Below are 16,280 nucleotides of genomic sequence, written 5' to 3' on the forward strand. Positions count from 1 at the left end.
CCTACGTACCAACGATTCGTTGCGTGATATTTCGTGAAAATGTCCCCCCGATTGAGCAATTCCAGCTATTTTTTCGCAATCATCGATTCCCAAAAGAAAGAAAACAAATCGATTCGACTGTCGTTCGTGAAAATCCTGTCACGCGAATCTCACCCTCGATGGAGACCTGTCAAGCCTCGTCTATAACGGCTCGATGCTAAGCATGACAGACGTGTGAACGAATAATAACATCGGGGCGGCGAGGTGCGGGAGGAATTTCTCTTGAAATCCGACTGGATTTTTCGAGATACGCTACCAGCTATAAGTATTTGGGTACTTGGACATTACAGTAGAATTCCATTTATTTGATCTCGTTCGGCCAACAGTTTATATAATTGGAGTTCGTTCAATTTTTTCCACTATATAGCATTTCTCGTTCGCACAATAGGAGCCCGCTTCAGATTAGCAGATTCAGTCGGCAAGGATTCGCTCTAATCGGATATTACCTAAAATTTCGTTCCGATAAACGGAGTTCGGATACAGTGGCTACACAAAATATTTGTACACCGTTGTATTTATTATAACATTTATATACTAGTTAATTAAGTCCAAGCATATTAAATTTCGTATCATCTAATAGTATTTCTACGCGACTATAAAAATTCGAAACGTGGAACTATGAAAACGAAATATAGAACCCTACGAAAAGATCCTTCGTTGAAAAATAACGACACGTTGAAATAACTTTTGCAACAACCGTAAATGCAATTCTGTCCTACTGCAAATATGCAAAGTGCACAGTGGCCCACGAAAGTGTTCGAATACTTACTTTTTAAACTTTTTACGGATATACCAAACGTGTAATACGAAGATTTATTACTACTAGCAATTTGTATAGCTTGTTGTTGCTTGTGATCTATAAACCTTCACTAATAATACTCGTTCAATTTCCAGCTAGAAGGATATCCAAATACTTAGGAACTTATATAGCGCACGGTCGAATAAAGACGCGAATTTATTAAGAACTCACGTGCCTTCCGACGAATCGCGAGAAGCTCGTTCGTCTTGCCGGTAGCGCGCTAATAAACGATTCGCGTTAACGATTGCATCGTGACAACCGGGCATTTTTTACGCTCGTAAACACTCGGCCGTTATTTGTGTAAGAAAAGAGCATTACGGAAGACAAATTTCCCTTTGTTTGCCATTAATTTCTCCGGGGATCGGGACGAGGATGAACGAGGGAAAAGTTAAGAGTAGCCGGCTAACAGATTCGCAAACAGCTTTCATATTTTTACGTACGCCGCTGCCGCCGGACAGGCCGAGGGTATCGCGTTCCGTTGGAAAAACGAATGGCCGGATGTGTTTCCGCTGTAAACACGATTTTTCCTCGAGAATACCTCTCGTAGAGGGATTCCCCTTTCGCTGGTACTCGTCGGACGGAGTAATAGGCAAGGAACTCTCTGCGAATCCGCTTAATCTTTCGGTAAACTAATAAAACTTCGTTAAGGCTGTCGAAGCTTCACTGGTATTTCCATCACGGCCTTCGAATGAACGCGACCGATTTGTTCGTTCCTCTTCCTCCACTTCGGCTATGAAGTCGAAGGTGAATTCGATCATAAGTACTCTCTGGAATGAAGTTCGTTTTCGTTCCACGAGGGAGCAGAGAGAAATCGAATTAATGGAGGAGAATTCCCGAAATTTAAGAACGCTCCCTAAAGAGGCATCTTTAACTCGATATTGCTTGGATACAACGAAGAATCTTTGTATCAGGTTGACGTTGACGAAATCATATTTTTACGATGGGACAAATCTCGATTATTATAGAACAACGATTGATGGAATAACTCCCATTGATGGAATATTTGGATAAGTGGAAATTGAAAGAAACTTTTACATTTTTATTCGACAGTTTTCGTTCCCGTTCGATATTAATATTTGAGTCGCCCAGGGGCCACGTTAAAAAACATTCGGAATAACGATTAATGGAACGATCGATTAATGGAAATTTTGAAGATGAACGCTTTTGATTACGAGAGAAATTGAAAGACAAGAATAGAAATTGGAAGAAATTTGTACATTTTTATTCGCAAGTTTTTGTCCCTGTTTAATATTAATATTTGAATCGCCCGCAAGCCACATCATTCGGAATAACGATTAATGGAACGATCGATTATCGGAACATCGATTAATGGAAATTTTGGAGCTGAAACCTTTTTATTACGAGAAACGTTGGAAAACGAGAATAGAAATTCCAAGAAATCTTTACGTTTTTCTTCCAAAGCTTTTGTTTCTGTTTGATATTAATAATCGAGTTGCATAAAGAACCTCGATTGGCGGAATAACGATTAATGAAACGATCGATTATCGCAATTTGGATTAACGGAAATTTTTACCTTTTCTGAAAATATAAAATAAATTTGTACAACGCTATTTTGTGAAAAGTAACAGTACTTGCTGATATTTACAGTAACTTGCTCTTACACCGTTATGATTCTCAGTCAATTTCGAAGAAACTTTCCTATCCGTTATGACGATCGATTGGACGCGTTTCTATAGCGAAATAATTTTCGCTGGGAGCCTGAGGTACCACCGCAATGGTTTATAAACTCGAAGGGAATAGCGTCACAGCTATCAGGCTGATTTACAATGTTTGCTCCCAAGGGTAAACCGTTAGTTTCTCGTCCTCTATTATCCCGGTGGTTTGTACACCGAACATAATCTAAATGCAAGGAAGAAAACTAAACGCGAACAAAACACCGACAGCTTTTTAACGCAAAGATGGGTTTAATCATCCTGGAACTATCAATTATCGTTTAAGCAAATCAAATAAAGAAAAAAGGACGCTAAATATGGAATCACTTATTACATTACGTAGCTGACGATAATGTTATATTATATTAGGTTGTCCGAAAAGTTTCTTTCGTTTTATAAGGAAATAATAGACGCACAATGTTTTTTGTTTTATATTAGTGTAGTATAGTGGAAAAGTTAACTTAACTCCAAATAAAACATCACTGCTTGTCCTTACTCTAAGATCCATATAATTTACCACATTAATTTATTGATTTATGCACGAAATAGAACCGAATGGATCATACCTAATGCGATAAAATAATATAAAACAGAAATTGTTCATCTATTATCATCTTATAAAACGAAAGAAACTTTTCAGACAACCTAAATTATACGTTTTAATATCATTGTATATCCACAGTTGCGCACGATAGTATTTGGACTCTTATGTTGTAGAAAACACTGAAACTGTATGAACGTTATAATAAAATCTCGCTATCTTGATCGTATTGCTGATATATTAATTAATAGGACTCTATATTCGGTATGTCTCACGTACTTAGGATGGCTATTTATGCTGCATACTAATTTTTTACCAAATATATTTTTGCAATGAATATCTCGTAACTTCTACATGCGAATATACATTTTCAGATTGATTTCAAAAAGCCAATACGATTGTAACAGTCGTGTTTCAATACGAAACTAATGAAATTTCTTAAACGTTTTCTATAATACATTTAATACGCACGTAGAATATTTCTATGACAAATATTCAAATACTTTCATGAGCCACTGTACGACGAAGAAAAAAACCAAGGACTGTTGTTGAACGTATTGTTTCTTTCGATTTGCAGGAGCCGTTGGTGGCGAAGGCGGAGACGAAGATGACAAGGAGAAGGAAGAGGAGGCCGAAAGGGAAAGGCAAGAAGCCATCAGGGAGGCTGAGGAACGAAGGAAGGAGAAGCATCGCAAGATGGAAGAAGAACGAGAGAAGATGCGACAGGAAATCAGGGACAAGGTAAGGAATAACACCGTTTCCTCTTTCTGTCTTTTGCTTTCTCCTCGCCAAGAGGGGAAGGTTGCCGCGATATAAAGCGCGTAAACGGAAAATCAGCTTTCGAAGAATTATACATCGAGTCAGCGTTAACTCTATTCCGCTTTACGAATTCAAAGGCTCTCGTTAAATGGACCAGTCTTAGAGGAGAACTACGGCTCTTGGTTTTGCCGCGCGATATAACAAACAAGAGTTTCGTAAATGTTAGTTCGTTCTTCTGCGAAACTGCCGACTGTTCGGGCAACTTCGTTCTAACGACTTTTGAAAATGTGCTCGTTCGAACTTTCGCTTCGTTTCGATTATAGACCTAATCTTATTTGTTAGAGGAAATGAAATTTCTCTTTCAAAGTTCAACTTAGAATACCAGTATCATGTAAATTGATTAGAAGTAAATTGCGAATCAAGTGGCAGTTAACACAGCGTTGATTCCTAACGGTTTTCATTCCGCGTTACCTATGAGGTGGATATTAAACGTGTTGGTTTGTTTATTAAAGGGACGAGTGATAAAATTGTAGTAGTTAATTATAATAAAATCACTTTAAGTGCAAGTATAGAGATAGTGTATGCCGGTCGTATTCAACTATTCGACTATCCAAATGTAACTCCGGTTGACGATTACAAATAACAGCGATAATATTTTGTCCGGAGTTTGTTTACCTTTGAACCTAGCGAACGAAAACAACGTTGGTATTTCAAGGCACAATAATATGAGTCTCCCTCGATTCAGATCTTCCATTGACTCATACACCGCTCGCCTATATTTTATATATTCGCGACGATTTGGAGAAATGGCTAAAATTGCACGAATTTCCTAACAAGATTGTAAAAATACATTAGCAGCGTACGCGTCCTTCATCGTAGAAGGTAGCAAACTATGAACGGATTGTTACAACGTGTAATTCACCCATAATTTTTGTCGATCTTGGAGAAGACGTAACTAACTAAGATCTTTGAGCGAAGATGCGCTTACACGACGCGTTTGTCTGCTTGCGAATTGCAACCGAAGAGCAACAAAAGCTGCTACTCGTATCAAAGGCGATTCATGTTTCCCTGTCCTTAATAGCCTCACAGAGAGAGAGAGAAAGAGAGAGAGAGAGAAAGAGAGCTCGTTCGTAATACGCGTACTGAATGGGGTAGTACGTAACTGAAAAGCTGCATGAAAGATAAAATACTCCGGATCGAAAGTCTCGTGCTTATTTACAAATGTACGCGGGTGTGTCCCGCATTGGAGCGTGGAAAGTCCCGAGGAACGTAAAATACACGTGTGTATGCTGTATGCTACATACTGTATACACACTCGTAGTGTGTATCGAGTGCCTTGTAGGGGCCGGTGAAACGGTCGAAAGTTTCAAAGGTTCTCTCGGCGCCGAGCTGTCTAAAAAGATCACGTTAAAGAACGAATATTTTTCTAGATTATCCCTACGATACGCATCGTGGAAATAACTCGGCAAAAAATTTCGGTTTACGAGGCTTCCATTAACCTCGAGCCAGTTATTTCAACGAGAGAAACCATTTCAGAGAAAGTTTGAGAAAATGACACTGCGTTTCCCGTCATATATTACCTCTCGCCTCGCAAACTGCAAATTTTCAATTACGAGTTTCATTTTCCTTCGATTTTCACGGTGCTCTGCTCGCTGCTCACGAACCCCGCCTACCAAGGAACCGCGTGCATTCTTCGAGGACAAAGGATTCTCGCTTTTCGCCACGAGTTGCATGGAATATCTTTAGGGCGTCTTTTCATACTTGCCGGAATAGGAACACCTGGTTTCGTTTGCCAATGGATTCGCGCCAGTTGTCTGCATGATTCCGACGTCGCTGTTCAAACCTACCGCAACTTTCATTTATCGGGATGAATCCCTCTTTCTCCTTGCGCGAGTATCAGTCCCTTGCATACTTCGATCATCATTACGAGTATCGTTGATCGGTCGACGAATGCCTATAGATTTCTCGGTTATATCACGGACTTGGATAATATCATAGTCGAGCAGACATCGACAGAATTAATTCCACCTGCGGCTCTTTATGCTCGTTCACCAGGAAATCTAATATTTTATTATCACCTCCGATCTCCTTCCTCGAAAGTTCTCGCGTTACATCGACGCTACCAATCGAACCTCGAAAGATTATCGCGTAACCGTAATGTCCTCCGTCAGCTGCGGCAAATCTCACCACCCTTGCTTTCCTCCCGACTCCGTTTTAACACGTTCCTCTCCAACAGGGTGAAAAATGAGCTCTCCGTCTAGCGTTGCTCGCGCCGAGTTTATTATTGCCGACGAGGATCGATTTTTTCCCCTCGAGTTTTAAGCAACCTCGTAAAGATACGTTTGAAGACCATTCGTTAACGGCGCGTATCTCGTTCCATTCAGCAGCCCCGCATTTTAACACTAACATTTGTTCGGTCAAACGACTGGTTTCAAAATTTCATTTATTATTGTTCATTCGGTATTATTCGTTGTTATTTCCTTTGCTCGTCTAACTTTATGCAAATTCTTATATCAACAGAAACTGAGAAATTGATTGATCAGATAATGTAAGGATTTACACGAAGTTGGACGAACGAAAGAAACGACAACGAATGTACAATATTAAGTTAAATGTTGCAATTAATTTCGCTCGTGATCTTCAACGTCATTTTTTAAGGAACATACGAGGAATCAAATTTTTAAAAATTTATCGCGGAGCCATTAGTTAAAAAAATCCAAGGTCGCAAAAGTCCGAGCAACGCCGGTCACACGCAACTATTTTCTCATTAAATTCATAAAAGTTGGCACTCTAGTTGCGTGTTGTTATCGCGTTATACGCGAACTATACACGAAACCATACTGTCGCGTTGATCGACGAATTTAATGACCGTTCAGGAACGCGTATGCTAATAAACGGACGCAGCCAGCAACGAAATTGAAACCGCAGTTTGATAAGGGAAAGGCTTCCAAGAATCGCGGCCAATTTATACCGCTGCTCGCTCGATTAGTCATAATGCGCGAGCTAACGCTTCTAAATTGAACGCTGAACAAAGCTCGGCTACTTGACATACCTTGCTAATTTCCCGTGTCAATACGAAATAGAGCAATTATCTAACGAAGCTGATTTCATAATTCGAGCAGATCAGAACGGTCGCGCTCGTATTTTGTCGGCTGCAATCACGCTAATTAGTCGTGACTGTTCGATGATACGTAACCGTTTGATCAACGAGAACCATTGTTCCTGGCTGTCCGTGGTTTCGTAATCGTCCGCCGATAATGACACTAACGAATAATCCTCGACACACGATTATTTTCACGCCACGGTTCTGCAAACTTTTCCAAGTGCCCGGGACAATTTCGATCGGCGAACAATGCGCGATAATGGCGGCCCATTCCGCGCACCAGTGTCGCCAACGCGAAAAACAGCATTCATTTAACCGTTCGACCACGGCGTCACCCCGTTATCTCCAAAGCCGTTTCGCGATTAATGCGTTTATTTTACTAAATGCCACGCGAAGCGTTTTTCGCTCCCGTAAAAAATACAGATATTTGCAATCGACTGAAAATACTATGAAAGGCCGGATGAACGTTGTCGAGGATTTCATAGTGTTCGTACAGCGAAATATTTAGCGAGTAAATTAAAAATTTACCCCGGCACCGCTAGTAAATATTCGGACAATTTGCTCGATTTGCAGCGACAATACGTGAATTTCACCAGAATAATTACAAATTAGAAATAAACGACTAACTGGTAATTAGAAACAACATTTACTGCTTTTTCGTAAAACTAACAGGACATAAGAATAAACTCTCTATTTAGAAACATAGTAATGATATATATATTTGAGCATTTATATTACTACGTATTGTGGCTGACGGAGATGTTCCAACGTTTATCACAGAATTTCCTTATTAATATGCTACGTCCATTATACGAAGCTTTTTAAAATTTCGTTAGCACTGTAATGGTACACGACTATCCTGATTATGATAGCCAAATTTGAAACCAATCTGAAAATATATGTAGAAATTACACGATATTTATGGTTCTTTTACGCCGGAAAAGAAATCGTTATACGGCGTGAATAGTAGTCTTAATTATCCTGGCTTATTAACATAACGAATAACCGACTGTTCAAATACTCTAGTGATCTTTGCCAAGTATATTATTGCCACAACAAGCATCTTGTAACTTTTGCATACATATTCAGATCGTTTACCAACTCGACCAAAATAATCACGATGGTCATAGCATTACGTAAAAGTTTCTACCAAGTATTTAAATATCGCTGATTTTCTTAACATCTCGTATCTGAAGTTCGTGGTAAGGCGAGCAAATAACACGGCAGAAAGTGGTGGATAATTTATTAATTTCCAGGGGAGAAAATTCGAGCAAGCATTTCGCGATTACTATGTAAATAAGGTAAAATAGGCGGGACTGAAAAGAGAGGTATAATTATTCGTCCGACAAGAAGACGTTAATCCAGCAAACGTCACCGAAAAGATAAATCGTCCGAGATGGCTGAGTTTCATGGCGGACGCTTACTCGTTTGCACGTATGCAAGCCGTCTAACAAGAACGGTCCCCGACTTAAAATGCAAATTTGATTACGAAGCGGCACTGCGAATACGGCGAACGGTCCGTCACGTTCGCAGCCTGTTCTTCCACACCTAAATATGGCCACGCGTAAATGCACGTACGCGTACATCTCGAACACGCCGGGTTTCTCCAACACGAAAGTCACGCCGAGTTTCTCCAACGCGAAAGTCACGCCGGTTGTTTATCACGAACCCGTATAAATCGAGCCAAGTGCGAGATAATTTCCGCTCGTGTTGCACGGAATTTCAGAGAATTGCGGAAACCGAAAGGCGAATTCTCCGGCAGAAAAAGAAATAACATTAATCAGAGATACGGTAATTTTGAATAATAATTACGTGGAAAAGGGCACAGTTCATCCTTAACATTTTCATCCAACGTTCCGAGTAATCTCATTTAACGTAGAGTGGCTGCAAATTCGCTGTATTTATCATTAGCATTTATATATAGCATTTATATGTAGCATTTATATATAATAACAATTAACCAGATCTCGCATTATTTAGTAGTCTTCTTTTACGACTAGAAGAGTTTAATATCACGAGGATGAAACATGCAACTTGATAAAAACTGCTTTTTCTAGCCGCATATAACCGTCGAGCAACTTTACTTCCCGAGATATCATATACACAAAATTATGTTTGCTGTATGTCTGTATGCTGTACTTTTTATAAATGGATTTCAATTAGACCTTACGACTGATGTAGTTTGTGCGTGAAAAAATTGTTCAGGTGGAAAAGAGGACACCTTTAACCTTCCCTACCTCGTACTTGTCTTCGCGTAAGAAAATTAAACGAATATTCTGCTTATACAGGATGGTCAGCAGGTAGTGAGATTTGAATATCCTTATTGCGAACGCTTCAAGTCGTAGGAGGATTTTAAATCTCGAGAAGTTTCGTGGTCTCGAGGTTTGGCGAGTCCCGCTCCTAGAGATGATTTGCCTAAAACGTTCGTTAGAAATTCCTCTAACCGCGAAGGAGGAACAGCCTTAAAGAAAGACATCGGTATTTTTAGTGGATATTTTAGTTACCGCGGAAAAAACTCTCTTTGAAGTGTCCATAAACTCTTGGCGTATTCAGTGACGAATGTTCCGACAACTTTTCGTGGTCGGGGCCCCGGTTGGCCAGACTTTGTGAAACATTCACGAGCGCGCGCCGCTGAAACGGAATTGTTTATCGTGGAACGTGTAGCAAAGCTGGCCGGTCATTGTTTGCGAGTTCCGTTCCATCAAAGCAAACTCAATCCTTTCTTGTTTTTTGCGGGATGAAAAGTGAGCAAAGCTTTATGCAAAGAAGGAATAAATTTCGAGATTCTCATAAAACTTCATTGAGAGTTGTTTCTATACGGAGCGTGCAGAATAAGAGGAACAAAATTTCTGACGTTACTGAAAGATTGTGAAAGAGCGCGCAAGAGAGAGAGAGAGAGAGAGAGGAAAACGAGAGAACTATCGAAGAGAAAGATAATTTCTCAGCGTTTTTGACATTCGCCGGAAACCATCAGCACAATGCACCCAGTGTTCGGAAAGTTTTCCAACACGGCCGATTTACCGCGAAACAAACGACGAAATGAAAAAAAAAAAGAAGAGTTGAACAAAGAGCGAAGAGATAGAAAGGACAAACAGATGTCACGCGAAATCGTACTATTGTCAATCCTGATGTATTGTCCTGTCAGGATGTAGTCAGCGGTGCTGACATGACCCAGATGGAATCGAGGGCTCTCGCAGAATAATCGAGAAAAATACGTCCCGGTATGCATTGTACGCATTAAATGAATAACTCTCGAATCATCGGCGTGACGTCGCGCAATTAAATCTTGTCGCGTTTGTTCGTCAAGTGCTTGTAAAATTATTGTCGATAAACGCGTGTACGAAGATAGGACCACTTTGAAAATGACCGTTCGATCCGATACCCGATTGTCCCTAAACAATTGAAAGTTAATAGGGCATTGCTTTTGACGTAAAAAATGTCCGACCAATCTGTATGGAAGGCAACGAGTTCGAAATATTGGCCACTCTGACGAAACGCTGCAATTTCTATGACAACAAAGATTTCAATATCCTCTCGACGATTTGCGAAATTAACGAGGGCTGCTTATTATCGAATGCCGGAACAATAGAAGATTAAAGTGACACTTAAAGGGACACAGGGTAGAAGAGCGATATATTTTCCTTATTGTGTGAAAAAAATGATGGGACATTTAAACAAGACAAGTTTATAACGAGATATCTGGTGCGGAGACATCTTCATTTTTCTCGAACAAAACAATTTGCTGGCGGCAGATCGAATAACCTTGAAACCCTAAAAAACGTAACGCGTCCTCTTTCTAATAATGTGCATAGATTGATATCGAATTCTTATAGAAATTCATATTTTTATAAGTCTAAGTAGAAAAGCTACAACCTCGATACAGGATTTCGTACGTTTTTGCACATTGAAATTTTGCATAAATACCTAAAATAGCCTGATCCAGATATAATAATATGATGTAATCGCTCTTAAGGTTCCTTGTCCTTGTTCGAACGCACGCGTTCGAAGCAGGACCAAATGCGCGAAATCGTTGATTTCGATGTTCGTGGAAATTCAGTGGAAAAATACGAGTTAGGAAAATTGAGACCGTTTTGCATCGGCATGTAGGAAGCATCGTGTCATTCCTGAAATATCAGTCCCTCGTTAAACGGAACCGAACCTCATCCGGCTATCTCGTTACCGGGGTTCAGCTTCACCACTGCTTTCCAACGCACTTTCATACGCTCTTCAACCTAGCTGTTTAGCCGGTATAAATTTAAATTTCGCCGGGACTTTGCAATCTCCACGACAAATAATCCGGATCGCGCTTTATCAAAGCCTCTGTGACGAGAAATAAAAAGTTGGGAACGTTATCCCCGGTCTTAGCTTGGCTGCGAGCGGTTCTGTATCGGCGTCGAGGATCGTTCAGTCAGAATTAATAAAGATTGATACTTCATTAGCCGAGACATCGAAATCCTCCGTGAAAGTCTTTTCGCGATATTTTCCCGGAGGATCCCTTATCCACCTTTTCCAGCAACAATGAACGGAAAACTCGAGATATAATAACACTGGTGATCCCCTTGAGAATAAAGATGTATTCTTAAGCGGACGCTATTCCGCAAGAAGATTTCCTTCGGTAATCGCGCCGGCACGACGGGGTCAAAGAAAATCCGATTACGGGCCTCGGCTAATGATCATCAAGAAGAGATTTCGTTATATGGCCCTTAAGAAATTTCGCTTAGGAATCGGCTCCTCCAGCTTCTGGAATATCCTACACAGTATAATTAAAAATACCACAACGTCTTTCCGTTTTAACTGTTGGACACTTAATGACTCCGATGCGATTCAGGTTTAATAGCGAGTGAAAGAAGATAGCGAGCAGAAAGAAACAGTGAAATAACAAGTCCAACTTACGTTAAAGAAGATAATGTATTTTCTATTTACTCGCGTGCACTGGAAGAAATAAAGTCGTAAAGAAAAGCCATAAATCTAAAGGAAATGTACGAAATACGAGTAGGTCGCGAGCGCAACGGCCAGCAAATCGAATATTAGAATCTACGATAATGATTTAAAAATGCAAAAATGGAGACACGGTCTAGTTTCTATCGCAAAAGTCTATATACATTTATTGAATCTTGTGTATTCGATATATTAAAAGAAATTAGTAAATATGCGCTTTCTTTTAGAATCGTTTAAATTTCTAGATCGACAAAGTAACATTAAATTTACTCGGAACTCGGAAAGTCCGAAGAAGGAGCAAAGTTACGCGTGCGGTTACGATGTTTTTTGATTTTATCGCTACCAAGGAAATTACATTAGCTATATCGATGGAGAATATACGAGATGTCGATATAACATTAAGTCTAGTTTGTTTTATAATATCATATAAATACAAAAGGTATATGCAAATTTCTGTAACATTGTATTTCGTATTTTATTTGTTCGTTCTTCCTGTTAATAAAAGCGTAGGTAATAAATTACGTTGGTTGTCCAAATACGCGCTCGAATTCGCTCGATGAAAAAATTTAACGTCAGAAAATTGCCGAACCTATGAGGTCTTTGCTGTAATATCTCGAATTTAAGAAGCATACGAAAACGCGTAATGAGAGTAAAAAGAAAAAAACAAGAAAATATCTCACGATCATATAACAGGAAGAAAAAAGAGATTTGAAATCTGAAGACGCAGTGGAGCATGGAATTTAAAAGTGGAATTTAAAACTTTATTTAAGTCTGTCGTTGCGGAAATTCCAAGTTATGAAAAGAACATTTCCTTTTCTTCCTTTTTAAAACTTTCCTCTCAATTAGGAACGGGCTTTTTAAAACATGAAAATAAATATTGAACGACCTTTTTTTCTATACCTCGGAACGTTCTTTGCTAATACATAGAATGTAAATCTCATTTATGCAAGTTTGCAAAACGAACTGTTTTTCCGCGATTCGAAGAAGGTCGTCTCGTTTTACGTCTCTCTTCTGTGTCTCTCAATTAACTCGAACAATTAATTAAAAACCCTCGAGACAGTGGCGACAGACCAACATCCGTTCTTCTCGATGGCTCGATGAAACAATGAAAGCGACTTACGCAACTGAAGTAACGACATTCGATATGGTGGCGCTACTCCGATGGACTTTTTCTAATTAAAAATTTCCCTACTGTCTTTGCTGATGTTTATTATTGAACGAGTAATATACAACAGATATTAAATCAACCATTCTTCTATAATTTATATTTCCTTCGTTCCAATCGTTCTTTCTCGCTCGTATTGATTAACGCTGCAATAATCAATTATTATCGTACGTTTAAATATATTTGAGAAACTTCTCGATCATCATATAAATTCAATAAAATCATTATATAAATTTGAGAAACTTCTAGGCAAGAGGACCGATAAATAATATTGGAAGTTTTATTTCTAGCTTTGGAAAAATTACATTAAACCATCAATGATCATTCAGAACCGAGTATCATTGTATTTGCATATTAGTATGGAAAATTCAGAAGAATGCTGTTTAATTTCTAGGAAAGGCAATTTACTGCGTTTTATAACAATAACGCAAGCAAAATTATAAAATAATTTCAGTATTCAAAGGTAGTTGCTGATGCCCATAAATTGCATCGCTATTATACAAACAATGTAGATATCCAGTCCAATTTGCTGCATTTGCATGTCAATGATGAAATAATATTATGCAACATACGTGTGTGTGCCTGTATAAATTCTCATTGACATTCAATATTTCATAGCTAATGTTTATTCTCACTATTCCGTATAACTAATTTATTTTTACATCTCCGTTACTAAGTTCAAGCATTAGCAAAACAAGATAAATCGAAACAGATCAGCTTATTAAAAATTCGAATTATTATATCGTTTGAAACTTTGAAATATAAACAGTCTACATATTCCATGCAATGATAAAAATCTCGCCAGTTACAAATAATACAATTAAATTGTTTCTTATCTATACTTTCCTCTCCTTGTCACTGATAAATCTGCGCTATAAAATTTATCTCTTGATTTCGTGTATTTCATAAATAATTTCAAGAGCCAGATTCGAATTTCATCAACAGGATACACTGTATTAAATTTTCTGGATCATTCGTTTAAACCACGTTCATTTTCATTTCACCGGGGTTTAAATCAAAAGATGACAAGAATCGATATATAATTCTCAATTATTTTCTCGAAACTCTTGCAGACAATTATTACAAATCATCGTTTTAAATGAATATATAATTTTCACTCTTCGTAATCCAAGTCCAATTATCGCGTTTTTCACAAGATCGGCGGATGTCCTAATATCTATGAACGAAGATGTACGCGTCGTTCTATGCGATACAAATCGATAAAAAATAGACAACCTTTTGGCCGAAATCATTTTTAAACGTCGTGGGTATATAAACGGAGATGGCGCGCAAGGGATGTTTCGGAAATGAAGCATCTCAACTTTGTCGAGGGTCTGACCGGACGAACATAAATTCAGCAAAAAAACGGACAGCGTGAAATAGGAATATCCATATGGAACGAGTATTCTAATATGATACGTTAGGATTTATCGTCGTGGCGACCTGCCAGTATATCACCATTTTTGGCAGTATTATCGTGGAAAAATGCTACTGTCGTTCCTCTGTTAAGCGATCGATAGGTTTTGATAGCGGAATATGGTCGGCGAATGAAAATCGAGGTTTCGACCAACCATCCATCTTTGATTCTCGTTAATGCACCTTGCGATTTTCTAAACTTCTATTAGAACGATCCAATCGAAACAAAAGCTCGCATTCTTCCTTTCTTTTTTTTTTTTTTCTTTTTCTCGATAACGCTCTAACGTCGTTCGCTTTTCGACTCGAAGAGAAAATGTTACCGCGCCATCTCCGGCACTTTGTTCCATCGGCGGCGGGTTTCCTGCTCTTTCCAAGAAATTGTCGAAGGAACGACATTATTGCACGTTGTCGTGACCAATCCCCATCGACGTCGTCGTTCCACCGCCGCTGTATTTTATTATGTACTTTATCGAATCTCTCGTAGCAGATGTATCTTCGAGGGACCGATGTTCCACCCAACGGCTCACTTCGTCCACACGACACGTTCAATTGCCTGCTTAACGTATGTTCTTCCTATTCTATTACCGTTTCCCTTCGTAGCTTGCGTCAGTAACAATTAGCGAAGAAAAAGGTTAAAAGTAATTTAATCGATCGTCTTTAGCTAACTGTATTATTTTCTTTTATATTTCTACGTTTATCGATCTTGACTGATGGCTCATTAACGTCGTATAATAGAATAGCTAGAAGCAGGAGATCGATTGATCTTTATTCAAATTTAACAACTCGTAAACGAAAGGGATCTTCGACCCGGTGATTTGTAACTTACGTATTTCGTATGCGAAATTTTAAAAAGTTGGTCTAAATCTTACGTAAAGCTTACGTTGAAATTTTGTTAACTAATCTCAGCTGTTGCTCGTTTAAGATTTATAATAAATCCAGTGTTACGTATGATATTCTACAAAGATATAGCGTGCGTTCAGCATTTCCTCTTCTTAAAAAATTTCAATATGAAATTGCAAAAATCGTAACTATCTCTTTTCTCGTTTCCAAAGAAACCGCTGTTTATGTTTGCTCGATTTCTTAAAAGAGAAATATACAATCGAAACTATACCATATTCAGACGTAGTTCACCGATGTAAATGACTTCGCTCTTAAAAAGTGAAATTTATCTTTCTACTCTGCGAGCCTTGCGTTAACGTTGTACGAGTTTATTAGGATTTAGATTAGAGAAATTAGGCTACGAACAAGACCAACCGAATATAGTAACAGATTTCGTAATTCGTGTCACGAACGATGTTGTTACGTTGGTTAAAGTCTGACCAAGAATAGAACGATTCTGAATCGCGAGCCAAGGAGATACGAGCCTTTTTTACGTTTCGATAGGACCGTAATCGGTGAAACTACTTTAATGTTCATAACACGCGAGCACGCGATTCCCGTGCAGTCACGAGCAAAGCGCACCATTGTATTTGAAATTGTTCGTCGCAATTGCAGAAATCGCGAAGCTCGCTTTTACCATATTTTATTTTCTTTTATTTTATTCCATTTTACTTCGTTGTAAATTTTAAATATTGGACAAATTTCATCACCATGTACCACCATTCAAAATCACAAATAATAATAATAACGACGTATATCGACATATTCAGAAATCTTGCCCCTGTCCTTTAAAATTTATCAAACTTGTAAAGTATCCAATATTGATAAGCACGTAACACTTTTACTTTCCACGTGATACCGATTGGTAGACATCGATTAATCAATTGATAAATATTCTTCAAAAATGTAACCAGTGTATTATTGACAAAGTCGAACGAATAATCTCCGATTATCTGAATCTCTGTCGT

General features: G+C 38.6%; 1 protein-coding gene across 3 annotated transcripts in view; it reads left to right on the top strand.

Moving 5' to 3' along the window:
- The window catches only part of LOC117230620 (complexin), a 322,043-nt gene that overhangs the window by 294,720 nt on the left and 11,043 nt on the right, over window positions 1–16,280 (top strand). For all 3 annotated transcript variants that reach the window (XM_033488233.1, XM_033488234.1, XM_033488235.1), the window contains one exon: window positions 3,630–3,793. In XM_033488233.1, the coding sequence (XP_033344124.1) occupies window positions 3,630–3,793 (164 nt within the window). The remainder of the gene's footprint in view (window positions 1–3,629; window positions 3,794–16,280) is intronic.

This window comes from Bombus vosnesenskii, unplaced genomic scaffold, assembly GCF_011952255.1.
Source record: "Bombus vosnesenskii isolate JDL3184/JDL3185 unplaced genomic scaffold, Bvos_JDL3184-5_v1.1 scf7180000013267, whole genome shotgun sequence".
Taxonomy (NCBI): domain Eukaryota; kingdom Metazoa; phylum Arthropoda; class Insecta; order Hymenoptera; family Apidae; genus Bombus; species Bombus vosnesenskii.